General features: G+C 36.4%; 1 protein-coding gene across 3 annotated transcripts; it reads right to left on the minus strand.

Annotated features, from left to right (window-relative positions):
* On the minus strand, positions 1 to 27,205 carry LOC148947183 (Fanconi anemia core complex-associated protein 24-like). Of its 3 annotated transcripts, none has more exons than XM_089097309.1 (5): positions 27,091 to 27,205; positions 18,812 to 19,174; positions 12,849 to 12,994; positions 3,459 to 3,611; positions 1 to 1,108 (listed from the first exon to the last, which is right to left on the minus strand). In XM_089097309.1, the coding sequence occupies exons 2-5, from the start codon at positions 18,933 to 18,935 to the stop codon at positions 881 to 883; spliced, it is 651 nt and encodes a 216-aa protein (XP_088953435.1). In that variant the 5' UTR covers positions 18,936 to 19,174; positions 27,091 to 27,205; the 3' UTR covers positions 1 to 880. The 3 variants fall into 3 exon arrangements, with proteins under 3 accessions (XP_088953435.1, XP_088953438.1, XP_088953437.1); XM_089097312.1 differs by having other exon boundaries at positions 27,128 to 27,181; XM_089097311.1 differs by having other exon boundaries at positions 27,112 to 27,180.
* Between the last annotated feature and the right edge of the window lie 197 nt (positions 27,206 to 27,402).

Here is a 27,402-nt window from a genome sequence, read left to right on the forward strand (position 1 = left end):
AATAGAAAGCACTGAAACATACGTTTTTCATAAGGGCACAAGGGCACGAGTAAATAAAGAATTTTTTTATACAAAATATTACCAAAAAGAAACAAATTTAAAAAATAAGTTCCGGACTGGAAGAAACATGATACCTAAACTTTTTCTATCAGCATTTTATCAGGAGCTGAAAACCAATCTTTGCCAAAAAAAAAAAAATGGTTCGAAAACATTTTTGTCAGTCAAGGTGACATTAGTTCCTAGACAATTTTTTTCACATTAGGATAAGGGACACAACTTTCTTCTTCTTTTAGTTAAAGTTTTATAGAAAACAAGGATTATGCTGGATTCGTATTGGTTTTTCTTCCGTTCACATTTGCATACTTAAGGTCAATTAGAAAACAAAACCAATTCCAATTGGTTGATTATTTTTAGCTGATCAATCATAGGCAATTTTAAATTCTTACGTTAAGTAGCTTATGTTACGGAATGGGAATGTGCATGTGGCATTAGTCGTCCTTTTATATTTATTTAATAGATAAGATTTCAAACTAAAGTACAAATTTTCTATAACTAGCGAAACTTAACTAATGGTTTAGGCCAATGGGGGGTAGCTACCCTCCTCAGTCGCAAACAAATAAGGAAATATAATTCAATCTTTTCTGAAAACAAAGTTATTGGCATAATGTAGATGGCGGCGATGTAACCCGTGGCTTTTACCTACCTTGAAAAAGACTCATGACCACTTGCTAGGTTGAGGCGTTTGTATAAATAATAAAAAAGGGTGCCTAATTCCCATTTTTAAAGGCTAAAGGCATTAGCTGCCAAAACAGCCTGGCCGTTCATCCTGTACATTACATAGCACACATCTTAAAAAAGTTCAAGCTAATTTGAACAGTAATCAAGAAAAGAATTCAATTATGCTATTAGCTGGTTGAGTTCCCACAACTTTAGACAGTTCTTCAAAACTTGCCGAGCCAATCGAGGATATTGAGCCAAATTTGTTAATCAAAAGCTGAGCCTTCTTTTCGCCCAGCTTCGGAATTTGGCATAAAGCTTTGACATGTTGTGAAACATTTTGGCGCGGACTCTTTGGTACGAATTGATTATGGCTGCCATCTTCATCTCTCTAAATAAGAGCGGAAATACATGGTAGTTAGCAAAAAGAATAGAGTACAGTTATCAAATCTTTTATAAATGGAACAATTCTATCAAAATGGCTGGTAATTGAGCCGTCTGTTTAATCGATCCCAAAAATAAAACTGCACAAATAAAAAAAGTTTATATATGCGTCAATTCGAGCCATTCTGTGTCCAAATTAACAACTTCACTTTTTAGATCCTGATATAAAAGCACTTGACTCTTAACTTTGCACTTTTATAAGGTGATTCCTTAAAAAACGATTTACACGAGAAATTAACAATGATTCGACCCTCAAATACTAAAAAATGTTTTTGACGTCAGTGTGACCAAGTCCATGCTACAATGTACTTAGACATCTACTTTTTTACGTCTGAGGTAATTACCAAAAACCATTTGCTAAGCGTTTCACAAAAAACGCGAAAATAATAATAATATATAATTTTAAAAAAAAACGAGAAAACGAGGGTAATTTTGAGTTAGTAGAAAAAAGAAGCGAAAAGACAAAAACAGATATTTCGGCGAGAACCTCTGTCAAGTCGTTCTCGGTGCTCAAAACAAAAAATAACCTTTTTGAACCGAACGGTAGCAAAGTAGAAGAAACACTGGATCTAACAGACTAAACAACAAGCAAGAATAAACGAAAGACCATTCATAAATTAGATTAGGCAAAAATTCAATCACTAGCGATTAACGCAGCTTGTCTACTGACCTGATTGTTATTAATACGGTCAAATTATCTTGGTTTAAAATGAGAAATAATATTACTCGATTTCTCTTTGTATTAAGTTATCGTGAACTGGGTTTATAGGAATATCTCCAGTATCTTTACTTGAAGAAAGGTCTCTATTTATATTTTTTTAAGATTATGTAAACCATTTACTTTAAAAATCAAAATTGTCTCGTCAAAAAGAACTAAATGATCTGGATGTTCAAAAACATGGAAGGCTAAGACAGAGTCAAGCCGATCATTTTATTTTCAGATTTTAGAGATTTATTTATTGAATAAAATTTATTTATTATTTTATTTATTAATTTTATTTATTTATCTATTAGTTATTTTATTTATTTTATTGCAGTCTTTCTCCTGATTGATGAAAGCTTCTTCCAAAATAAAACTTCCCACAATAGCACGGGACTCTATACAGTGGCGGATCCAGGGGGCGCCCTCCCCCCCCCCCCTAACGTAGTCTAAAGTAGTGTAATTTACTTAATTAACGCAAGTTTGCGTTAATTAAACTTGCTCCTAACGCAAGTTTATCGGATAAACCTCTTTTGGCCCCCCCCCCAAAAAAAATCCTGGATCCGCCCCTGACTCTGTAACGCCACTGCCAAGTATAGGGTCTGTTCTATTTTTCCCAGAATGGAAAAAAACGTTCAACCTTTAGTTCGTTTTTGAAAGAAACAGAAAGATTATGTTTCTTAAAAAATCTTCAAAGTTTGACACTGAGTCAAGGGGAATGGGTTCATTTTCTTGTTTTACCTCTCTTAATCTTCTATCTATAATTTGTTCAATAAGTTTAATGGGATAGCCATTACAGAATAAAATATCTTTAATATAATTTAATTCTGAGACTACATGATTTTCACAGAAGGAGGGTGGTTTGACGAGAAATGCAGATAAAGACCATTGCGGGTGGGTTTTCTATAAAGAGAAGATTCAAGATTAGGAATTTTTTTTGAAGTAGAACATCTAAGAAAGGAAGCTCCCCTGAATCCTCCAAGTCCAGCGAAAATTGAAGATTCGAATCGGAAGAGTTTAAATGTACTAAAAAATCCTTCAGAGAATTATGTCCATATTCCCAACCAGAAGAAATATCATCAACAAAACGAAACGGGAAAGTGTTTTGAGGAAAAACTAATCAAAACAGAATTTTTGGAAATCCACGTAGAAACTAGCCAAATAGGGAGATAAAACGATTCAAACCGGTAGACCCATAATTTGAAGAAAAAAACGCGTCCCTGAACCTAAGATGTGTCAAACTATGGGTTGACCAATTTTCACTTACTAAAAATTTTTCACTTTTTTAATATTAACTTTTTTTGTCAAATCGTTTCTAATAAGGACTACACGACGGATAATAAACCACCAAAGGGTTTAGAATAAGAGGACCTTCTAAGCCATCAAATATTGGTGTAACCATTATTGCCAAGTCACCAACGACCAATAAAAGCAATTTGGAAATAATTTAATTGCAAAAAACAACAGCTAATAATTGGATTAAGAGATTTTTCCAACGGGATCTGTCAAATAAATTTGCCAGGTACCGACTACTAAAGCAGGAACCAAATAGAGAACGCAAAATACCATAATAACTACAAGAAAGAAATGAACCCACCAAAGATGTTAGAATCAAAGGGACTTCTGAGCAATCAAGTACTGGTATGAGCTCCATTGACAAATCACCAACAACTAATTGCTGCAATTTGGAATAGTGTACTTGTATTGAAGGTAATCGATCAGCGATGATTATACCTCGAACTGGATAAGCCTAAAATTTTGAAAGTCAGGAAAAAAGAAAGCACGAACACGAGTTAAGAAATAGATATGAATACAGAAACTTTACTTAATACACAACTACAAAGTTCAGAAGAATCTTGAATTCAAGGTTTTACAGGTAAATCACAATTTATCAAAATAATACCACTAATAATTCACTGCAGTACCAAGCCGCGCGGGGCTAACATAGATACGCACGCTCCTCGTCCCTCCCCATCTATTCAAAGCCTCCTTCTTTACCCCCTCCCAGGAAGTTCCCATTTAACTTAAATCTTCTCTTACGACATCCTCCCACCCCAACTGGGGAGGTAAAATTCCAAAATAGGGTGGTAAAATTCCCAAGAAAGCTAGAAAGTGATTTCGTAATGTGCTTTTGTTTCACCACTTTGCTAAATTCTCCACTCACCCCTCAAATTGTCCCACTCATATGTGAAAAATCAAAAAAATGAGCAAAGAATTTGTCGACCACCTAACCCATCTTGAGATTTTTGAAGTTGCACAAATCTCCTTTTTGTAAACCCCCCTCCCCGAATAAAAATACTGGTTACAGCCTTGATTGCATATACATATTTCGCTAGGCAAGGATTCTCGCTTTGGGGAAACTTAAATGAGGTGCACCTATCCTCCCAAGAAAGTCATCAATTTGACGTAACTTTAACAAGGTATTTAAAAAGGTAGCTCAAGTAATCTATTTCACGCCCAAAACAATTCTACAGCACAACCAGCTAGTGGCGCTCAACTCATAGGGCAAATTTTGAAGAAAAAGAAGGAAAACCCCTTACTATTTTTTTTTTTTTAGAAATAAATTTGTAAGCTAGTTTCTTTCCTACTTTACTGCTTGGATTAAAAAATGAATATCAGAATTCACCAGTTTGTTAAAAAAAAAAAAAAAAAAAAAAAAAAATCAAACTGAAATTCCAAGCTTAGATGGCTGAAACTAAAAAGAAACTCAAAAGTTATTGAAATTTAAATAAATAAAAATGGGTAGTTGTTTCAATTTTAGCACAAGAATCCAACTAGCACAATAATAAGGTCTTATATTTACATAGATGTAAAATCTGCAGCTCCTTGACGTTTTTAAAAGGAAATAATAATTTTGACCAGGGATTAATTAATTCTTAGAATATTATCTAAATATTGTGATTTCATTAGCTGAACTATTCCATAGCGGTCAGTTGACCACCAAGCATTGGTTAATTCTTTAATCGATCTGTTTGAAATTCTATCAATTGTTGAAAATAAAGGTGATATATGTACAAGATCCAACCGAATTTTATAAATAAAAAATATATTTATATATAAAAGAATCAAATTTTCATACTGATTCGCGTCATTTATTATAGTTTTAGTCACTTATCAAAAGCTAGTAGTGTGAGAAAATTCACGAAATCATAGGCAGCGCAATAGCGCTGCCTAAGTGAAGAAAGATGTTGGCACAATGTATTATTTTTTGGTTTGTTTAGACCAGGGCACTTCGTATCGAAGGAGTTGTCGTAGAAACTTCGAAAAGGGTTCATTCGAATGGAAATTGGAAGGGCTTGTGCCCTTTTTAATAGTCGAGAGTGATTGGAAGGCAACTAACACCCCTTTAACGCCCACCATTTCCCCAAACACATACACGCAGTTTCAACGCAGTTGAAACTTCCGGAAATTATGTCTTTGAGGATGACACCAACCCCACCCCCATCCGCTCCAGTGCTCTGGGCAGGGGTTGTAAGTTATGCCGTATAAACTCCAAAGAAAGTTCATTCGATTGGAAATTGAAAGGGCTAGTGCCCTTTTTAATAGTCGAAAGTGATTGGAGGGCAACTAACCCCACTCCACCTCTACCCTTTCCCAAAACACATACAATCAAAATCTTGAAATAGCCATTTTGATCAACGTAGTTGAAAGGTCCGAAAATTATGTCTTTGAAGATGACAAACCCCCCCCCTCAGGACAAGGGTTGTAAGTTATACCCTGGGGGCGTATAAGGTTTATATAGAAAGCCCTATCATAGAGACTTCAAAAAGAAATCATTCGATTAAAAATTGAAGTGGCTAGTGCCCTTTTGAATAGTCAAAAGTAATTGGAGGGCAACTAACCCCCCTCTCACGCCCACCCTTTCCCCAAACACATCCAATCAAAATTTTAAGATAGCCATTTTGTTCAACGTAGTTGAAAGGTCCGTAAATTATGTCTTAGGATGACAACCGCCCCCCCCCACAGCCCTCATGGCAAAGGTTGTAAGTTATGCCCTGGGGGCATATAAGGTTTTTTTTATAGAAAGTGGCCTCATTCTAAAATTCGAACTAGCCTCATTGGATTGGTAATCAGACGCTCTAGTGCTCTTTTTAAGAGTCAAAGTAATCGGAGGGCAGCTACCCCCTCCCCCCACATACATACACACACACGTCGTATTGTCCCGAAATACATCTAATAGAAATTTTGAGATAGCCATTCTATTGAAAATAGTCTAAATATCATATAACAAGGCTTTTAAGGTTGAAATAAAACCCGGAGATTAGGGGCAAGGGTTATAATTTTTGACCAGGGGGTGTTTAAGGTTTTTATGGAAGGGATGGTTGTTTAACTTCAGAAGAGGCTCATTTGGTTGAAAATTGGAATTTCTAGTTCCTTTTTAAGCGTCAAACGTTATGGAGAGCATTTAGGGCACCCCCAGTGCCCTGGGGATAGGGTTGTAAGTTATTTTATGAGGGCATATAAGGTTTTTATGGAATGGACGGCCACATAAACATTAAATGAGGCTTATTTGATTTGAAATTGGAAGTTATATTGCCCATTTTAAGAGTCAAAGTGATTTGAGAGCAAACAGCCCCCTCCCCCTCAACGCTCATCATTTGCCTTAACGCCTCCAATCAAAATTTTGAGACAATAATTTTGTTCGTTGTAGTTGAACGTTTCGGAAATTATGTCTGTGAGGAAGACAACCCCTCCCCCTACAGCTCTCAGGGCAAGGGTTGTAAGTTATGCCCATGGGGCATATAAGGTGAGCAGAGCACAGATACCCCCCCCCCCACACACACACACATACACACACGAACACGTTGTGTTTTCCTGAGATGTATCCAATAGATTTTTTGAGACAGTCCTTTTATTCAAAATAGTCAAAATCTGATATAACAAGGCTTTTGAGGATGATACAAACCACCAGAGCCTGAGGGCAAGGGTTGTAAGTTTTTCTCCTGGGGAATTTAAGGTTCTTATGAAAGGGATGGTTGTATAAGCTTTAGAGGTGGCTCATTTGGTTAAAATTGGAAGTTCTAGTTCCCTTTTAAGAGCTAATAGTGATGGAGGTCAAATAGCACCCAACTACCCCTCTTTTCACCAAATGCATCTGATTGAAATTGTGTGATGGCAATTTTGTTTAACATAGTCCAAAGAACATAAAAAAATGCTTCCAGGGTTGGACAACCCTCCAGAGACCTGGGGCAAGGGCTTTAATCTATGCCCTGGGGACGTATAAGGTTGCTTATGGAATGGGCGGTCGTTCTAAATTCAGGTCGGTCTCATTTGATTTTAAATTGGAAGTTAGAGTGCCCTTTTTAAGAGTCAAAGTGATTTGATAGAAACCCCTCCCCTCCTCCCTACGCCCATCATCTCCCATAAAAAATATCCAAACAAAGTTTTGATACATCAATCTTTTCAGCATTGTCGAAAGGTTCAGTAATTATGCGTAGCAGTAGTTTTTGTAGTATTAGTAGCAGTATGGAAATAGCACTTTTTTTTCCAACATCTCCTTCAACACACGATGAAATTTTTAACTTAATACCATAAACCGGTCCTGAAGCATTGCTGATACGTCCTCTTGACAACCTCAATAGGCATAATGTGTTTCGATTTATTTCAATACACTTACAATATTGCCCAAAATTTTCGCTTTCATACCCTTATGTTTATTAGTTGTAGTAGTAGCACCAGTATATATAGTAGTAGCAGTAGGAGTACAGTTAATAGTAGTATTCTTAGCTTTAGTAGCAGTAGTTGTAGGAGTAGAAGCATTAGTATCATGATGCAAATATTGTCTTTTGGTTAGTTCAACATCTCCCACAACAGCCGTTGTCAGTTTTAATTTCGCACACGAAACTGTTCCTAAGATATTGCTGATATGCCCTTTTGACAACCTGCATACACATGGCAGGTTGTCATCCGTACAACATAAATATTCTCTGAGAATTTCACCTTCGTACCTTCAAAGGTTGTGTATTTTGAGCTAGCCAGAAGCGCTATATGTATTCATTTAATGCTGCTTCTACGGTTACTGTAACTAACGACACTAAGGGCAATGAAAAAATTTTTCTTTAATATTTTCACTTTTATAACTTTAAGAAATCAAAATTAATTAAGATTATTCTCTAATTATTTTCTAATTTGAATGGTGATGGCTGTGGTGGAACTCACGATAGGTTGAGTGAGTTGGAGGGGAGACCTTTGAATTTATGACAGATTCTTTCATGCATTGATTTCCCGACCATAAGATCGATGTTTTTGGTGCATGTGAAACGTCTTTAAATGAGCAATCTTCTGAACTAGCTCAAATAAATGGATATAAGTCGTTATTTAAAAATAGAATAGGTAGACGGAGAGGAGGGTTGGCTTTTTTTGTAAATGATAGCATATATGTAAGAGAAATGAATGATTATGATTACCTTTATGAAGAGATGTCATTTGAATTTTGTGCTATTGAGCTAGATTTAAGTCCTTCGAAAGTGTTAAGTTGCGCCCTATATAGGCCGCCGAGTTTGGCTGCTAAACAATTTGTAGAAAAGTTCGATGAAGTTAGCTCGCTGACGACCCAAAGAAAATTTAAGTTTAAGATGATGGGTGACTTTAATATTGATATTAGTAATGTACATAGGGATGTGAATTCAATGATTTTGAATAATGTTGCCGTTGACTTTGTAACGATTTGTATGTCCGCGGGTTTGCTTCCAACATGCCGGATCCCGACGAGAATCATGGAGTGGTCAGCGTCGTTAACTGACAATATTTTCACAAATTTCGAGACACTGGGTTGTAACGTTATAGTTGAAGGTACTTCGGACCATTTTATGATCCTGTGCAACCTTCAAGTGGCTTCCCCCCTAAACCCTCTTTTTTGAGGTCAATAAGACTGGACGCTGCTTCAATTGATAAACTAAAAAGTTTACTGTCCCAAGTCGACCGGTCTCCATGCTTAGAACGTGACGACGTGGACAAAGCTGTATCGTTTGAAGGTTGCATCATCAACCAGTTTGAAATAGTACTTAACAAGGCATGCCCTTTATGAAGACAGCAAGCTAGGCGTTATTTAAACCAAAGAAATCATGGATTACAGCTGCTGTTCTGTCCTCTATCCATACCAAAAATAACCTCTTCAGGAAATTAATGGCAGATCCTACACATGAAAATCAGGCTAAATTTCGGCAGTACAGAAATTGTCTGACAAAGCTACTGCGACAAGCAAAGCAGTCATACTATCTTCATGAATTGCAAAATGCTGAAGGGTCCCCAAGAAAGAATTGGTTGATTATTAATGAATTCCTTGGGAAAAAGAAAATCCTTCCGGAAGAAATATTATCACCAAAAGACAAGAATATTGTTAAAGGAAAGCAAAATGTTGTTGGTGTCCTAAATGAGCACTTTGCGAATATTGGTCACGTAACATCGCTTGAGGCACCAAATCGAAGCTTATCCGATTCAGCATATTCTACTTCCATATCGCCTCCACCAGATTGCTCTCTTTCCCTAACGCCGGCATCAGCGGAGGAATTACTGCAAGTTACATACCAACTGAAGAATGGGTCGTCGGAAGATACGGAAGGTACGGATGGCTCGTCGACAAGCCTATTAAAAGGGATAATGCCTGATGTTACGGAATTTTTGGTTCATGTTGTCAACTTATGTTTTTCGGTGGACGTTTTCCAACTTTCTTAAGGTCTGCACGTGTTTTAGCCCTGCATAAGGGTTATGACGTGAAAGATCCAAGAAAGTACATGCCAATCTAGATCCTATCTTCATTCGCAAAATTAATTGAACGATGTCTTTACAACCACATAGTGAAGTTTTTTGATAAGAGGGGATGTTTTAATGACCTTCAATTTGGGTTTAGGAAGGGTCATAGCTCTGAACATGCGATTCTGACACTCACACAGTATATACATGACACTTTGGATAAAAAAAAATTCCGGCTACTATATTTATAGATGTAAAAAAAAGCGTTCGATACTATTTGTCATGCAATTTTGCTTCGTAAAATGGAAAATTATGGTATACGCAGACCTGCAAATTCTATCATTGAATCATATTTGACTGGGCGTAGTCGTTTTTGGATGGTGGAAATGCTACCTCTTCACCATTTGGTATCACTGGTCAAGTCGGCGTTCCTCAAGGGTCCATACTTGGACCTCTACTCTTTCTTATATATGTTAACAACACCAACAGGGCGATGGAAGATCTTGGATTATACGTCCTATTCGCGGACGATACGGCCTCCACAGTTTGTGTTACTGATAAAACTTCACTTCAAAAGAATGTGTTGGCAGCTTTCGAGAGGATAGAAACTTGGTTAGGTGCATAAAAATTATCTGGTAAAAACCAAGTTCATGATTTTCTCTCGTACTGACCAGTCATTACTTGAACTTATTAGACTGCCCATTGATGAATCAACTTATTTAAAGCGTGTATGTACTATGAGATATTTAGGTATGCTAGTTGATCAGGATATGAGTTAGAAGGAACACATTGCTAAATTGCGGATGAAGTTGGGAAGGAATGTTGGAATATTGCGGCATTTGAAATTTATTCTACCATGTCATGCAATGAGATCGGTATATTTTGCCCTAGTCCATTCTTATCTGATTTATTGTCCCCTGATTTTTCTGAATACATTTAAAACTCGTATAAAACCACTTCAAAAAAAGCAAAACAAAGCACTGCGTATTCTGAAGACTTTCATCCCCTCCCCAATATCCCTACCATCAAAATCGTTAATTAAAAGTATATATTCCTTCCTTAATTCCTGTGGAATTATTATTATTCTTTCATGGATTGATGTTTTGTGTTAAGTATTTTGCTAGAATTCTACCGAAAATTTTGTTATGCAATGGAACTATTTAACCAATGTGAGCATGATTATGGAACGAATGAATCTTCTCAGCATGTTGAACCCCGAGCGTGCACTGAGAGATCGAGGTTCTCACTCAGGCACTGCATAACCAAACTTTGGAATGCGCATGGGTCGGGTCTTAATATTGGTCTTTCTGTTGGTACACTGCGGGGACAATTAAAAACTCTTTTACTAACCCTTTGATCTTTTTTTTTTTTCATTATTTATTTATTTATCTTTTTAATTCAGTTATGGTCGTCCCGCTGACTCATTCTCTTGGTAGTGTTTTCCCATCGCTTCACTTCACTATTATTGGTGTTTTGTTTTAATTTGTTCTCCATTTGGCTGCTGGCTTGGGGTGATGCTTGGTAAGTCATACATTTTTTTTTTATTTATTAACAAAAGAGTGTGATTGTATATAAATGTAGTTATATATTATTTTTTTGTTGTTTTTATTTGTTATTGGTTGCCTGGTAATACGAGCTAGACTCTGAGCCAGGCATACCCATATTGTAGTTGTATTTAGTTTGTAAATAAAAGAACCTGAACCTGAACATATGTATATTAAACTGACAATGCACACTTTTTTTAGTAAATTCATTTGGATTTTTTCAGTAAAGAACAAATTACATTCTGGCTTTTAGAAAGCAGAGGAGTTTTGAACCCTACTCATATTAATTTCTGCTCGTTTTGAGTATGACTCTGTTATTTATTTTAATTTCTGTTTGTTTTGGGTTTCATTTATTGATACTGATTTGTGACAGTTGTATGTTTGGTAGATTATTTGATTCTATTTTTCTTCATTTTTTGGTTTAATTGAGTTCTTTACTTTTTTTTTTTTAAAAAATTATTTTATGAAAATAGGTTTTTTTAATTAATTTTGGAAAAGGGCAGAAACAGCCCCAAAAAGGGGCACATTCTTGGCCAAAACGACACTATAGAATCTAATATTTTTGAAAATCCTAGAAAGGAGTTTCAGGCCTTTATTTACAAAACTTCACTTTTCTTGGAAAAGTATGGCCAATGATGTTTTTTTTTTTAAGTAGCGATCGCATAGAGCCAGTGGCCCAGGAAATTTGGGAGAGAGCATCCGAAAAAAATCTCAATGAATTTTTAGTTCTACCGCCGTTTTGAATAACGTAACAGATCACGCCACAGCTTGGTACTATTTTGGCTATTTTGTGGCACAAAAAAGCTTTTCTTTCAAAAAGGGCCCAAATCCTTTATAGTTTTTAATATGAAGTTATATGATGGTTTTATTAATATCGTTTTATATGAAGCTCATATAAAATGCAGGATTATTGAGGAAAATAATTTAGAATGTTAATTTGAATTCGCTGATCTATTTTACATTTAATTCATTTATGCACAGTATTGCACAGTATCACAAAGCTTTTAGACGAAAGATAGTGAGTGGGTCATTCTGAAGAAGAGAGAGGGGGTCCTGAAGCCTAAAACAGAGGGTATTAATACCCTATTTTCAGGAGGGGTCATTAAGATGAACAGGAAGGAGAGAGTGTTTGCCTCCCCCCCCCCTAGCTCACATATAAATTTGAAGAAATTAATATCAAGTCAGTAAAATGGGTTTGAGGATGCAACTTCTCACATCTTAAAGCAGAAAGATTTTGAGGGTAAAATGGAAAATTACGCTCACATGCTTAACCAAGAGGGGCGAGGGGGTCACCCTAATACTGCCACGAAAAACCTCATCCTCTTGATTCATTGTTTTGGCATTTCAAATCACCCCCCCTCCTCAGATTTTTTTTTAGGAGCAAACTTGTTTTCAGAAAAATTGTATTACGCCAATAGTCATAGAACCATACAACCATTTCATTTAAGGATTCTTGTATAATCCTTCATGTTTTAGGGGCAGTTGAAATTCAGACCCCATGCCCAGGTCAGCCCTTATAAGGAACGATGAGTGAACCCGTATTAATCCACAGCAAATGCATAACAAACCCTGAAGGGGTCTTGAGCCTCTAACTTGCAGCATCTATTGTAACACGATCTGCTCAAACTCGGGAGGTAGTGCTAGCAACTTCTTTTTTGTGGACTTGAGCCAACTAATGGTATTTTATACTGATAGCATTTCATTCGTTGTGACTTTTATTTCGATTGGTCACATAGTTATGAGCTACTCACTTTTCGCAACTTTAAAATTTTGTCTTTTTGTTCTTCCCATTGTGGCAGACTTTCCTGTGAGAAATATATAACAGCTGTACCACCATCTGGGCAAAAGTCAATTCCACAGCAGTTTAGCTCTTGGGAAAGCGTTACTGAAGAAGCAGCTAAAATAATTGGGAGCATTAAACGAACAAAATAAGACAAGGAGCAAATGAAAACAGTCTAAAATACGAAAATTAATTAGGTAATAACATTCCATGTAAGCATATTTTGACTAGCAAGAATAGGTCTATGCCTAAATCCGTCCCAAAATCCTAGTGGGGATAGGACATTCTTCCAGTAGCTAAATGTAAAACTGGTCTGCAATGTCCACAGCAGGACATTAAAACTACCAATGAAGCATCAGTAGCAGTCCCCACTCGATTATTGATTAATGTTAATTTTTGGCCAAATTATTAAACTGTCCTGCATTTTGCTGTTTACCCATTGGAGGTCTCTCAATGATTGTCAGGCTGAGCCTGAGGACTTTTTTTCTTAACCGTGAATCTTTCAGATTTCATTGCTTAAAGGATTTCATTGCTTAAAGGATTCTAAGTATAAGAGTGTTTAGTAAACAGTCTTACACTTAGAATATTTTTGGAAAGTAAGGCCAGTTGTATTTCTATTCATTTCAAATAGCCCACCCGAGCCCCCTAGTGGCCCCATATTTCTTATTCAGCCTGAAAAAAATAGTTACAAAAAAAGCTCTGAAACGGAGACACTGTCATTGAAAACAATATAAAAGACTATTCTACATACAACATACATTACAGAAATTTGACTTGACCCCTTTAAGATTAGAGCCCCATGGATTTCTCTGTTGTGGTGGCTCATTCACTTCATATTCAGCAACAGATACTATTTAAACATCGCATATGTTAACTTTTAAATTACAAAAGGATACAACATTAAATCTCTGTCCATTCTACCATCTTATCCACCTTTTTTAAGACTGCTGTAATTGTTTGCGTTTTAGTGTCCTTTTATAATTTTTTTTACTTATTACATTTTGTTTTCTCCTTCTTTTTTTTGTTTTTCTTTCATTTAATATTCTTTTACAAAATACTTTACTAACTTAGGTCCCGGTCATCCTCGTGGGACGTTTTGGGGCCACTCCTCTTGCTAGCTCATGCGTAAGGGCTCGGCGCATCGTTCTACCAGGTGCGGTACGTGATTAAGGGGCTATCTTGACGTTTTTAAAGTGGAATTTCTCCACCCATCGTTTTCGTGATCTGCCTCGTGAACAAAAGACGTGGAGGAATCCTTCAAGGCTAATTTTCGGAAGGTGGCTTGCCTCCATTCGCTTGACGTGGCCGAACCAGCGCAGTTGTTGCTTCTGAATTTTACTGAGTATGGTTTCAGTGGACTGAAGCCTTTGACGTACTTACCCATTTGTGATTCGGTCAGTGTATTTGATTCTAGAAATGCGACGGAGGCATCTCACCTCAAAAGCTAGAAGTTTTATTTTGTCTTCGGTTTTCAGAGTCCATGTTTCACATCCATAAATAACTATGGAGATTACTAAACTGTTGAATAGGCGCATTTTGAGTTTGTTGGATAGGTGGTTACTTTTCCAGAGGTTGGCTAGTCTTTGGAAGCTAAAGCTAGCAAGTACAAGTCGACGTTTCATGTCAGAACTATGGCAATTATCTGAGGAGAGTAGGCTACCAAGGTATAGGATGTGGTCAACCGTTTCAACCTGTCTCCCTCCTATGGTGATAATGGGCGGGTTGTCTAGTTCACGTCTCGTAGTTAACATAACTTTGGTCTTGCTGGCATTTATCTCCATCCCGATCGGCTTTGTGGTATCGTAGAGTTTATCAGCTTGTGCCTGCAATTCTTGTGTAGAGTTGGCTAGCTCATCAATATCATCAGCGTAGGCAAGATTCTCTATTAGCACCCCTCCTATTATTGCACCATATTCCGACTGCATCATTGACAAAACGGCATTCAGAAAGAGGTTGAAGAGATGTAGTGATAAGATGCAACCCTGAAGTACTCCTGACGAAGTTGTAAACTCTTCTGACAACCCATCAACGGTTATTGCTTGGCCTCGGAACTGGTCGTACAGACTCTTGATTTTTTGGACTATCTCATAAGGGATGCCGTAGTAAAGGAGGATATGCCATAGTCCTTCACGCCATATCAGGTCAAATGCCTGACGGAAATCAACGAATAGTTGGTAGAGTTCTTGGTTGAATTCGATATGTCGTTCCATGAGTTGCCAAACGATAAATATCTGATCGATTGTTGATCTTCCAGGGCGGAAGCCGGCCTAATATTCTCCAATGGCAAAGGCAGTTGTTGCTTGTATGCGTCGGAGTACGATTTTTGTCAGGACACGTGACTGATGGCTCGTGAGGCTGATCGGACGGTAGTTTCCGCACTCTTTCTTTGAACCCTTTTTGTGAATGGGTACAATGGCAGCCTTGCACCACTGACGGGGTACGTGGCCGGTTTCCCACACCACAGATACAATGTCATGATATAGATCAGTTAAAACATCTGATCTGACGTTAATGAGTTCAGCGGTGACTCCGTCTGGACCAGGGGCTTTTTCATGCTTCAGTGACTTGAATGCTGACTGGGTTTCTTACTTGAGTGGAGATGGAGGTCTGAGTTCTTGGTCGGGTATTGGGAAGTGGGTTAGTATTTCAGGTTCCGCAGCTACTGGGGGATTCAGTTTATCGTTAAAGTATTCTTTCCATCTTTCAAGTTTCATCTTTGAATCGTAGATCTCATTTCCGTCTTTTTCCAGGATCACTAATGTTTGCGGCTCTTTTTTCCGGCTTAACTCGCGTACCATTCTGAAAACTGCTCCGCTATTCCCCTTCTTAGACAGTACTTCGCAGTCTTCGCATTTCTTCCGCAGGTGGTTACGTAGTGCCTTTCTGATCTATCGCTCTACTCTTTTCTTGAGGAGCTTGTAAGTATCCCAACTGTGACGGTCGGATTTATTGCAAAAAAGTCGCTTATCCTCGCATAGCGCAATGATCTCATCTGTGATCCGTGGTTTTTTATTTGGAGTTTTTCTTCCAAGGACGTCATTAGCTGTCTCTATGATTGCTGATGAAGCCGGCTCGTTCAGGGAGTCCATCTTGTTAGCGGTGGTCAGGGAAGAATGATTTTTGAGGATCTCCAGTAATTTTTCAGATAGAGTGGAAGTGTAGGTCTGCCTTTTTGTGGAATCTGGCAGCAGATCCAGCTGGAATCTTGGGATTTGTGTTGCTTTTTGCAATTTTCTCATTCTTAACTTGAACCTTGACATCAGGAGAGTGTGGTCAGAGTCGAAGTCTGCTCCAGGTAATGCTACTGTGTCTAGTACGGAAGACGTCCAGCACTTTAATATCAGGGTATAATAAATCATGTTCTCGGTTTTACCGTCTAGGGATCTCCAGGTCATTTTACATCGATGGCAGTGTTTGAACATTTTGTTCGTTATGAATAACTCGATTTTTTGGCAGAAGTTGAGCGATCGTTCTCCTCTTGCATTGAGTTTTCTGTGGCCAAAAGTCCCCATTATATCGGATCGACCGGTATTATCCATACCTACTATAGCGTTAAAGTCCCCCATGACAATCAGTACGTCTTTCTTATGGATTTGGTCACTGACGCTTTGTAGTGTGAAATAGAATTCATCGCATTCTTCCTCACTTCTGGGGCATAGACTTGGACGACAGAGATATTCTTGGCAGCTCCCTTTAGTCGTAAGACGGCTATTCTTTCTGAGACTGGGGTGAAGGAGATTAGAGATTTTTTGGCAGTTGATGATACGAAGAATCCTACACCTTGTCGATGAACTCTGTCCCTGCGGCCGGACAGCAAGAGGGAGGCTCCAGAGAGGGTTTTCTCACTTGTTCAGAGGAGGCGAGCCTCGAAAAGGCCAAGAGAGTCCCACTTGGGTCTCTGTAATTCTCTAAAGGCAAGATCTAGTTGAGCCGGTTCGGCGCGTTTCTGGATGTTCACTATCCCCAAGTGTTGGGAGGTTTTTGTCAGAACGAAAGAACCGTGTGGATTTCCGCCCCGGGTGGGGGTCGTCCTAGGCCTAGGATTGTCGGCTGTCCCGGACGCGGTAGCATGTAAAATCGCATTATTATCATTCAAGATTGGTTGTTCGTTGGTTACCCCGGACGCGGTAGCATGTAAAATCGCATTTTCATCCATCAAAATGGGTTGTTCGTCGGTTACCCCGGACGCCGTTGCAGATGTTCGTATAATGCTGGACCCTTTTTTTCATGAATTCAAGAGAATCGGTTTCGAGGCTAAATGGGTGGATGTGGAAAGCCGTTTTTCTCCACAAGCGTACAGAGGTTATTGTCCATAAAACCGGATCCTTTACCCTTTCACAGTTGTCCTTCAAACAGGGATCCTCCCATAATGGTTTTCTGCTTCACTATGTCCTTCAAACTCTTCCAGGGAGAAGGTTTGCAATGAAGAGATTTTGCCCACACGCCGGTGGGCCCTGCTGAGTGTACATCCGAGGGGCCTTCTTCCTCCTCCGCCTGTATTTACGGCCCCCGGGCGAGGGTGCCCCAGTTTCAATTAAGGACCCCCAGGGACTGGGTCCCCCCTTGGTCCGCGCCTCCTACTCAATGGAGATACCCTACATATCTGTAGGGCGTTCCCCTATCCGCCACCTGGGGACGCGCTGAGTGGCCTGGGGGATGCCCCTGCTGAGAAGGTGACCCAGTCACCAATCTTTCTTCTTCACAGAAGAAGCCAGGCCTAACTTCTTCAGAGAGCCAAACTGGCCACTCTCAAGGAAAGGACAATAAAGCTTTTCTTGCATTTCACCAGCAATGTCCTTTATAGCCCCCAGAAAAATTCCATTTTCCCTAGTCAATTTTCCTCCATTTGACCTCGCCTTTCCCGTTCTGCTTCAACGAAAATGCCTTCCTTGCCCCAATCATTCGTTTTTACTTTTTTTTTTGTCTGTAGCACCCTTTTATATTGTTAATGCAGAAAAGGTTCTTATAGATGCAATATGTGGATGCAAACATTTGGATTTTATAATTTTAAAACATTAACACCAAATATTCATCTCGTACTTGGCAATATATTAGTCAAGATTGTAGAAAGGTGAAGTTATAATACGTACAATCTGTAGCAGTCGCAACCACCAATCCATATCACTACCACAGGAAAAGCTCTTGCACATGGAATTTGGATGGATGCAAATAGTGTTATTTTATAAATTTTAAGAAATTAATATCTATTAGTCCCTTCATTCAGCAAAATATTACTCAAAACTTTCATATATTGATTTTTAATTTACTAAGAGATACGAATTAAATCTTGGTCTGTTCTACAGCCTTGTCTCTACCGTTCCACCGTTGTATGCCAGATGCCAACCTCTTGAGCATCAGATATTTGTAAAAAAATAAAAATAAAAATAGGACCATTTTAAGGGTCTCTGAAGTTCTTTTACATTTTGTAGTAGATTCATATAAGGGTAAACAATTCATTTCCAGTCAAACTTGCCTTTACATTTTGAAGAATCAGCTCGATAATCCTGAAAACTCATTGGCTTAACTCAACTACTTACCTTCAAAATATTACAGAAAATTTGCCCAGAAACCGATTATTCACCATATAATACAATTTCTTGAAGACAAATATTTATTTTGAAGAGGATTGAAATAAATATTAATGCATTTCTAGCCCTTTTATAAACTGACTGGTAGAAACAGGTCTAAACTGGCTTCTAAACTGGTCTAAACTGGTTTCCTTTGAAAGACTTCAAAGGAAATTGGGTCCTGAATAGAAGAGAATCTTTGGTGCTTTGACATGGGCTAGGTATGAATTTAAAATTATTACTACCCCTGACAGAGCAGTATGATCCTGCTCTGTATTCTACTGGAGTATTAAATTTTGAATATGGCTGTATTGTGTTATTATCTAAAAACAAAATAAAATAAAAAATTGGTAAAAATGATCCCTACCGGTAAGAAGCTGTGCTATGGGTGAGCCTCTTAATCTTTCTGCCATTAGAATGTGTCCAGGTGGGACAATCTGTCCTTTCTTATTTGGTGTTTTGATTCCTAATTTCCTTAAAAATGGATCCATTTTCTGGTAATTTCTGTATTTCGAAGAAACTAGGCCCTGACAACAGCATTAGAATTGAAAATATCGTCTAACAGTTCTCAAAAGAAAACTCCACAAGTTAAAACTCTCTTAGTTCCTCAAAAGCAAAAAGTACTCAAACAAAAAACATCTTCTAATATTCCTGAAAACAGCATTGAAGGGTAAATTATCTTAGCTACCCATTTGAAAAGTTTTTAAATTAAAAACATCTTCAGACAGTCCTGCAAATAAAAATTTGAAGATTAAAACTCCCTTAGCCACTCGTAACAAATAAACATTATTATTAAAAACATCTTCTAGTAGCCCTATAAAAACACTTCAAGGTTAAAGCTCTTGCCCATTCATTACAAAAAAATTGAAACCACTGTGTAACAGTTCTAAGAAGAAAGAATTTAAACTTTTCTAAGCCAATCATAACAATAAACCATAAAAACAAACAAGATAAGGTATGTGATGCTGATTAAGAATTGCCTTGCAAACTGGCAGTTACTTTTTCCTCTTCTTTTTTTAGTAATATTTTGTCAGGCCATCGGGCAAGTTTTTTACATCTTGGGGAGGCCGTTAAACTGTACTTGTTGTTTGTTTGTAATAATAAATTGTTGTCTATCTCTTCTAATGGTCCATAAAAGAAAATAGAACATTAAAATTCTTACAGCAACCAATTACAAAAAAAAAAATTAGTAATCACTGAGAAATTTGTTGTTTCTGATTTGCCAGAGTTTTAAGAGACTAAAGAAATGCAGCATCAAATATTATCTAACTGTTCTATGACCTAAAATAGTCTCACTGAGCCTTTAATTGCTCTCGTCTTTTTTTTTCTTCTTTTTTTTTAACGTAGTGACAACTTTGGTTATAGAGACCATTTAATCCGTTTTTTTTTTTTTTGCTTCGTCACATTTAGGTCACAATGATTTCACTTCAACAAATTAACACGACAAAAAGCCATTACCCCTCCACCCTTTTTGCCAAGGTAATGATCATGTGGGCGAAGTTTAACAAACTCATTAAAATAAGCAATCTTCAGAGTATCTAGGTTTCTGTGACTGAACCTAGGTTATACAAAATAAATCTGGCAATAAAGGCTTTAGCTCTGGCCTAGACATTGCACATATATTTCTAAATTGAAAATGCTAGATGCAGCAATAGCACTTCTTTATATTATTAAACACACCTAAGTGCCAGGGTTATCAAAAATTGATTTCATAGGATATTACAAAGTGCCCTAGAGCAGCTTTCTTCAGGCATTAGACCCCAAAACTTGTCAGAAAAAACCCTGAATTTTCTTTAAAATTCGAAGAGTATCTGTTTACTATTTCCTGAAAGCACAGTGACCTAAATGGTATGAAGCAAAAAAATCGGTGAAATGGTCTCTATAACCACAGTTGTCAATATGTTTTGAAAAAAAAAACAAGAAAGCAATTAAAGGCTCAGTGAGACTATTTTAGGTCATAGTAAGATGGTATTTGGTGCTGCATTTATTTAGTCTCTTAAAACTCTTGCAAATCAGAAACAACAAATTTCGCCACCATGGGCAGCATCATTTTAAAAGCGACCACACTTACAGATTTAATATGAAAAACGCAGAAGATTTCAAATAAATTTAGGTGATAAAATGTTATATTAAAGCTTAATTATCAAACCTTAATTGCTAATTAAGTTCTTAGTATGCAATTACTCCCCAATATTTTTTACCAATAAGTTTAGTGCACATAAATAAATTAAACTTGCTCCTAACGCAAGTTTATTGGATCAACCTATTTTGCCCCCCCCCCTAATTTTTTTTGGGATCAACCTATTTTGCCCCCCCCCTAAAAAAAATCCTGGATCGGCCCCTGTAAGCAACTAGTGAACCTACAAGAAATGTTCTACTAAGATTTGCCAAGGAATCACCAATGCAAAGCCTCAACAGTGTGTTGGAAAACAATCTGTAAAACTGATGAAGGCTGACAATCTGATAAAATGCAATAAAATTAAAATTTCCTAACTTGTTTATTATTCACTTCCCTTTAAGCTTCAATAAAAAATAGAAAAACAAACTAAAAGCCCATGTAAAAAAAAATATCAAGTGAAATTTTTACAGACAGGATTTCTATTATTAAGGCAATCAAAAACATAAATAAAAGTTCAAATAGGGATAAAATCCTGGTAATCAACAGTGATAAATTTTACGAAAATACTAGATATTCCGGTCACATATGCAGTGACTGTCATCAGTAGTAAAACTAAATTAAAACAATTAAAAACAATAATTTATATATGAAATAAAATAAAACTACATATCTTTTAATTATCTTATTCTTTTCAAAGCAAAAACAGAAGCTAGTCTCTTTGACCTTCTTGGATCTGGTTCATTAGCATTGAATGAACTTACATTGGACAGAGGTTAATTGCATTGGGTGGATTGAACTTAACTCTATCAGACTTTAATAAATTATCGTAGATAGAGTTCAAACCAAGCTCACCCATGTTACAATTTAACGCTATATTCTTGAATAAGATTTCAAGAGTTTCGCAAAAATTTTGCTTTAAGCCTGGTCCCTAGAAATCAAAGGGACATTATCAAACAAAATAAAATGGTCTGGAAATTTAAAAATATGTTCCGAAAGGGCTGAAGTGAAATCTTCAGGCTTAGAATTAGTAGGTCACACATATGAGCTTCCACAAGTATATGGGATCTGATAGACCCAACTTTGTTGCCCCAATGAAATTAGATCCTTCCCAGAATTTAGAAAATTACAGAGTATTACTACTCTTTAAAGCTTCCTTTAGACCATTACTCTGTAAAATTCTTTTAAGTTTTTCACTTAGCCTGGGTAAATATGGTAAGGAACAAAAAACATCCTTCTCCTGAGTTGTTTCCAAGAATTCATTAGAAATCTCTAGAAAATTTTTCCTTCTTTTTCAAAAAGTCTGGTTAATTTACCACTCTTCTCAGAGTGTTAATTCATTGGGGCAATAAAGTGGAGTCTATCAGATCCAATGTACTTGCGGAAGCTTATATGTGGGATGTACTAACCAGAATTTGGAAATGAGATTACTACAGCATAAAGATTCTGTTTCATCGGCTTTAATGAAAAATTCTAAACCTGAAGATTTCACTTCAGCCCTTTCGGAACGTAATTTTGATTTTCCGCCCAATTTTATTTTGTTTGATAATGCATCTTTGATTTCTAGGGACCAAGGTTTGAAGAAAATTTTTGCAAAACTCTTGAAATTAAGACAATTTTATTCAAGAATATGGCTTTAAATCATGACACGGGTGAATTTGGTTTGAACTTTATCACCAATAATTTATTAAAATCTGATAGAGTAAAGTTCAATACACTTATTAAACAATATGTAGTTTTATATTATTTTGTATATGAATTTTGTTTTTAATTGTTTTAGTTTAGTTTTACTACTGATGACTGTCACTGCATATGTGATCAAATTATCTAGTATTTTTGTGAAATTTATCACTGTCAATTAAAAGGATTTTATCCCTATTTGAACTTTTATTTATTGTCTGGATGGGCAGTGTGGTCTTTGAAATTATCTACATCATAAATAAATAAATAACGGCTATTTTTAATTATTGTTCCATTCTAGCATAAGAACTTAAATTAGTTATGTCTTCCATGCTTTTGTAATTTCTGCATGATTATTTCCATAAATAAAATAATTTTCTGAAAAACTGATGACTCTTTCTCAAAATGATTATTTCAATGAAGTCAACCTCATTCCTTAAAAAACCTAGTTGTAAGGAGGGAAAAGAACTAATTCAAATCATTATTTCTTAATCCCACTCTTATTATGTCTAGGATGGGGTGTGCATGTAACTGAACTCCATGTAACTGAACCCTTGTGCATTTGACAGGTGCAAACAAACCCTTGAGTAACTAAGTCCTTTTTCAACTGAACCCCCCCCTCACACACACACAACTCAACCCCATTTAATTGAAGCCCCATGAAACTGATCCCTTGTGCAACAGAACACCTGTTTAACTGGACCACCATACAACTCAACCCTATTCAACTGCAGCCCAATGCAACCAGTGGCGGATCCAGGGGAGACGAGAGGGGTGCCCCCCTAATTTGTCTAAAGTAGTGTAATTTACTTAATTAATGCAAGTTTGTGTTAATTAAACTTGTTCCAAATGCAAGTTTACTGGATCAACCTATTTTGCAACCCCCCCTCCTAAAAAATCCTGAATCTGCCCTTGCATTCAGCTCAACCCTATTTAAATGAACCCATCTTTAACTTAAGCCTAATGTTATTTTAACCCCCATCAAGCTAAGCCATCTTTGACTCAACTCAACCCAAGGCCTAAGAATAAGATTGAAATAGCACTGATAATAAGGTCAAAATATTATGTCTTGCTTTGTTTGCAGTTTTTAACTTACATTACCCATTTTGGTAATCCTAGAACTTTTCAAAATTAAAAGAAACTTTCAGGAATGTCTATTGCCAAAATCATAGCCCAATAAGGTGTTTTTTGGTTTTAATGCAAACTATGAGCTTTTCAATTAGTGCTCAGGTAAGGAGTTTTTCCTCTAAGCTCTTTCAGTTTGATTTTTGAAGATACGTAAATGCATTTTGTTTGGGTCATTCCATACAAGACCAACAGAAATGGCACCCATCTTTATGGGGTTGAGGGGGGGGGGGCTAAAATACTAATTCTAGAACCTTGGATGGTTACCTAGTTAATCACCCCTACAATGTTCCAGTGACCAACTAGTGCTAGAAAAAAAAGACATGTCTAGGTGTCAAGTACCTTTTTTATTATTCTCACGAATTTGTTTTGTAGCTAATTTTAGTGTTGAAATGAAAACAAATAGCATCTGTCATTAATGAATCAGCTTTGTATTTGAATGAATTTTTTGACTTGGTAATTTTTTCAAAACCTTTTTTTTTTACTTTCAAATTTGATTAGGGCGGGGAGTATTTTAAACACCAATTTAAGTGTTTTCATTCATGGAGTTGTTAGTGGTAGACCTTTTGTGATTTCAACCTTTACACTCCAGAAATGACACTAAAATCCCATTTTGGTACCACAAGGAATTTTATGATAGCATTGTCATAATGAAACTATAAAAAGTGCATAAATGTAAATATTAGCTTTCAAATGACCTTAAACAGCTTGCTATGATGTTCTAGTGCCCTATTAGGGCTGGAGAAATAAAACAGAAGAGGGAGAATTGACAGCATTTCCCCCCCTTTTGAAAAATTCCCATAGGTTTATTTCTACAATAAACTTTTACTATTAAGATGCATCTAAGTAATAGCTATCATTCCTGAACCAGCAATAAAGGCAAAGTTTTTTTTACACAAGGGTTCAGTTGCATGGGGGGTTGAGTTACATGGGTATTCAGTTAAATGGAGGTTCAGTTAAAATGGGAGCCAATTGGAATGGTAGCGACTATTATGCTTGGAAAGAAAGTTGAAAGTCATATAAAATAGCATATTTATCTTTCAGTTGCATAATGAATTAAAACAAAAACTGGATTTACCCTTAATTACCTCTCTTAAATCCTGATTTATAATGTTTTGAAGATTTTGCAAAATGATACATGCTAATGTGCCATCAGGTAGAAATATGGTACTGACTTTAATAAAGATAATTTGACTTATAATATACTACAATTCAGCATTATACATAGTTAGAAAGTACATCAACAGAGATTTTTAAAATCATAATTGTTAACATGAACTATACTAATCTACTTTTTACCTACCTAAAAAAGATGTCAACATTTAACTCTTGACCAGAATCCCCAAAAAAACTACTAAAAAATTTGTATATCACTAAGGAATTCTAGAAAAAAAGCTTCATATTCTGGTGGTAGTCAGCACACCAGCATAATAGGGCTAAAATTTGTTATAGGGCAAAAACCAGATAGGAACAATATAAATATGGTATGCTATTAGATTCTCTATCTAGTGTTTTTTCCTAATCATAATAATAGCTGCTATCAATAAGTTACACAAAAGCTTGTTGTTTTTTTTTAGTTTGATGACACATTAGCTCAAAAGATTCCTAGCAAATCCATAAACTTTAAAATATAGTCAAGGGCTATTGTTGGTCTTACTAGGGGGAGTCTAGGATGTTATTTGGATGGTGGTGATTATTATATTTGGAAGGAGCACTGAATGGAGAATCTGATGGTATATCTCTTTTTTGTGTTCCTATCTGATTTCTACCCTGTACCTGCAATAAACTTTAACCCAAAACAGTCCTGGTAAAAAGGCAGTCATGTATACGTATACCAGTGATAGGTATATTACCCAATGTTTAAAATTTGAATAAAACAGATTATATGGCTTAAAATCCTGCTTAGATGATTGGAATTTGTTTTAATACTTAGGTCAGTGAAAATAAGAGCAAAACCTAAATTAAAGAACAAAGTCTTAATCTAAAGTCAGACTGGTAGGTTTTAAGGTTTTCAGCAATTCCAACAAGGATTATTTAGCTGTCTTTGTAGTTATCCATTTTCTATAAAACCTTTCAGGCCTTGGGAATAGCAAAGCAGTTGATTTAGCACATTGGAAACACCTTCCTATAGCATTAATTTAGGCTAGGCTCTTAAAACATCCCTGAAATTTGTATTCACCTAAAGTGACAAATTTCTACTGCTAATAGCCTACTGGCAGTGCTGATTTCTGTTTCATGGTCCTTCATCCAGGAAGCACAAATGGGAGGTTGAGGACCAGCCATACCCTATTGTGCTTTTGTACACCATACCTGTTTACCTTCCTAGATTTCACTAGGAAGCCATTCAGAGATGATTCTGGCTGAGCTTATAAAGTCACACCACTGACCCCTGTTCCAAACCATGCTAGAGGCAAACAGGGAACTTCACCAAATTGGAAAGTTTCATGGACCATTACCCACAGGAAGGGTAAGGTTTACATTAACAGACTAATCAGCTAGATAAAAAAAAATACCACTAGCATCATATCAAATCACTGCTCAACAAGATTTAGTATATTTCAATTCAAATCACAGCTTTCAGCAAAATTTAGTATTTTTCAATTTGAATTGCCACCATGACGTTTCTGTGATAAAAACAGGAAATTTGAAGAAACTTAAAGAAGCTTAGAAGTAATTTTGAAAATAATTTGCAACAGAAATGAGTGTTATATTTGGACTCAGGATTAAATTCTGATGCTAGTGGTATGTTTTTTTTCTAGCTGATTAGTCTGTTAATGTAAACCTTATCCCACAGGAAAATTAAATTTAAAAAAAATAATCAGTAAAATTCTACTTTAGCTACTTTTGGCTATCTTGGAAAGGGGTTAGGTTAGGAAAATGAAACTTTCAGGGATGGGTCTACATGCTGAAGTGTGTCCTGGGGAGGTATTTTTAAGTAACTACCTCCACTCCTTCTCCCTCTAGAGGGTCCTGAAATTTGCCTACATGACAGGTCTATACCTATTGAAATTTTGACAAAACAACATTTTACCTTAATTTTCAGTTATCAGTTTCTTTTTCTCTAGGTTTAGTTCTGAAAATGCAATTTCTGTTATTTGAGTAGAATTTTAAGCCACATGAGTATTTTTTTTCAAAATTTAGGAAATGTATTTGCATATATTTTAAACCTTATAAATTGCAATTGAGCAAAGTCATGAAGCTGAAAACAATTTTGTTGTACTTCTTTTAAGCAGAAGATCTATTTTGCAAGGTTTCACTTTTATGACACACAGATTTTTAAAGGTCATCAAAGGTCAGGACCCTCTAGACGGAGAAGGAGTGGAGGAGGGTAATTCAAAATACCTTTCCAGGACATACTTTAGCCTGTAGACCCATCCCTGAAAGTTTCATTTTCCTAACCAAACCCCTTTCTAAGATAGCCAAAAGTAGCTAAAGTAGAATTTTACCAAATAATCAATTAAGGAAAATACATGATGATAATTGATAAAAAATCAAAGTAGCCTAGGCTATGGGCTAGTGGAGTTGCAGCTAAAATGTGTTAGCTATGATTATTCTTCACTTTATGAAGTCAGAATTGCTTTTTTAAAAATTTTCCTCCTCAATACCCCCTACTATAGACCTTTACCAAGGTGGGTAGCCTACTTAAAAACACCCTCATGGGTCAGTATCTCGGGCATCTCCAAGGCTTTTCATCCAGAATGGCCAATTATTAGATAATTATTTACCTCGAAGACTTTCTAAGATACCTAAAAGCTCATATACTACAACTTAATCCATAGCTAGCTTTTTTTTTCTTGTCCGTATTTTCCTATTTTTTTATCCTATTTTATCCAATTTCGGCAACAGTAGTTGATTTAAATTTTGAATTTTTAGCGTCACCTATTTTTTGTCATAGATGCCGCATTAAATGCCTTTTTTACTGATAAATCACAATGTAAATCCTTAATCTGCTTTGTAAAATATGTCTTCAACCGATTCCGTTGATTTTGAATTAAAGTTATCAAGTCTCTTGCAGTAGGTTGCATAGGTTGCATCAA

Source organism: Artemia sp. Qi Xiang Cuo, chromosome 11 (assembly GCF_049724085.1).
Source record: "Artemia sp. Qi Xiang Cuo chromosome 11, ASM4972408v1, whole genome shotgun sequence".
Classification (NCBI taxonomy): domain Eukaryota; kingdom Metazoa; phylum Arthropoda; class Branchiopoda; order Anostraca; family Artemiidae; genus Artemia; species Artemia sp. Qi Xiang Cuo.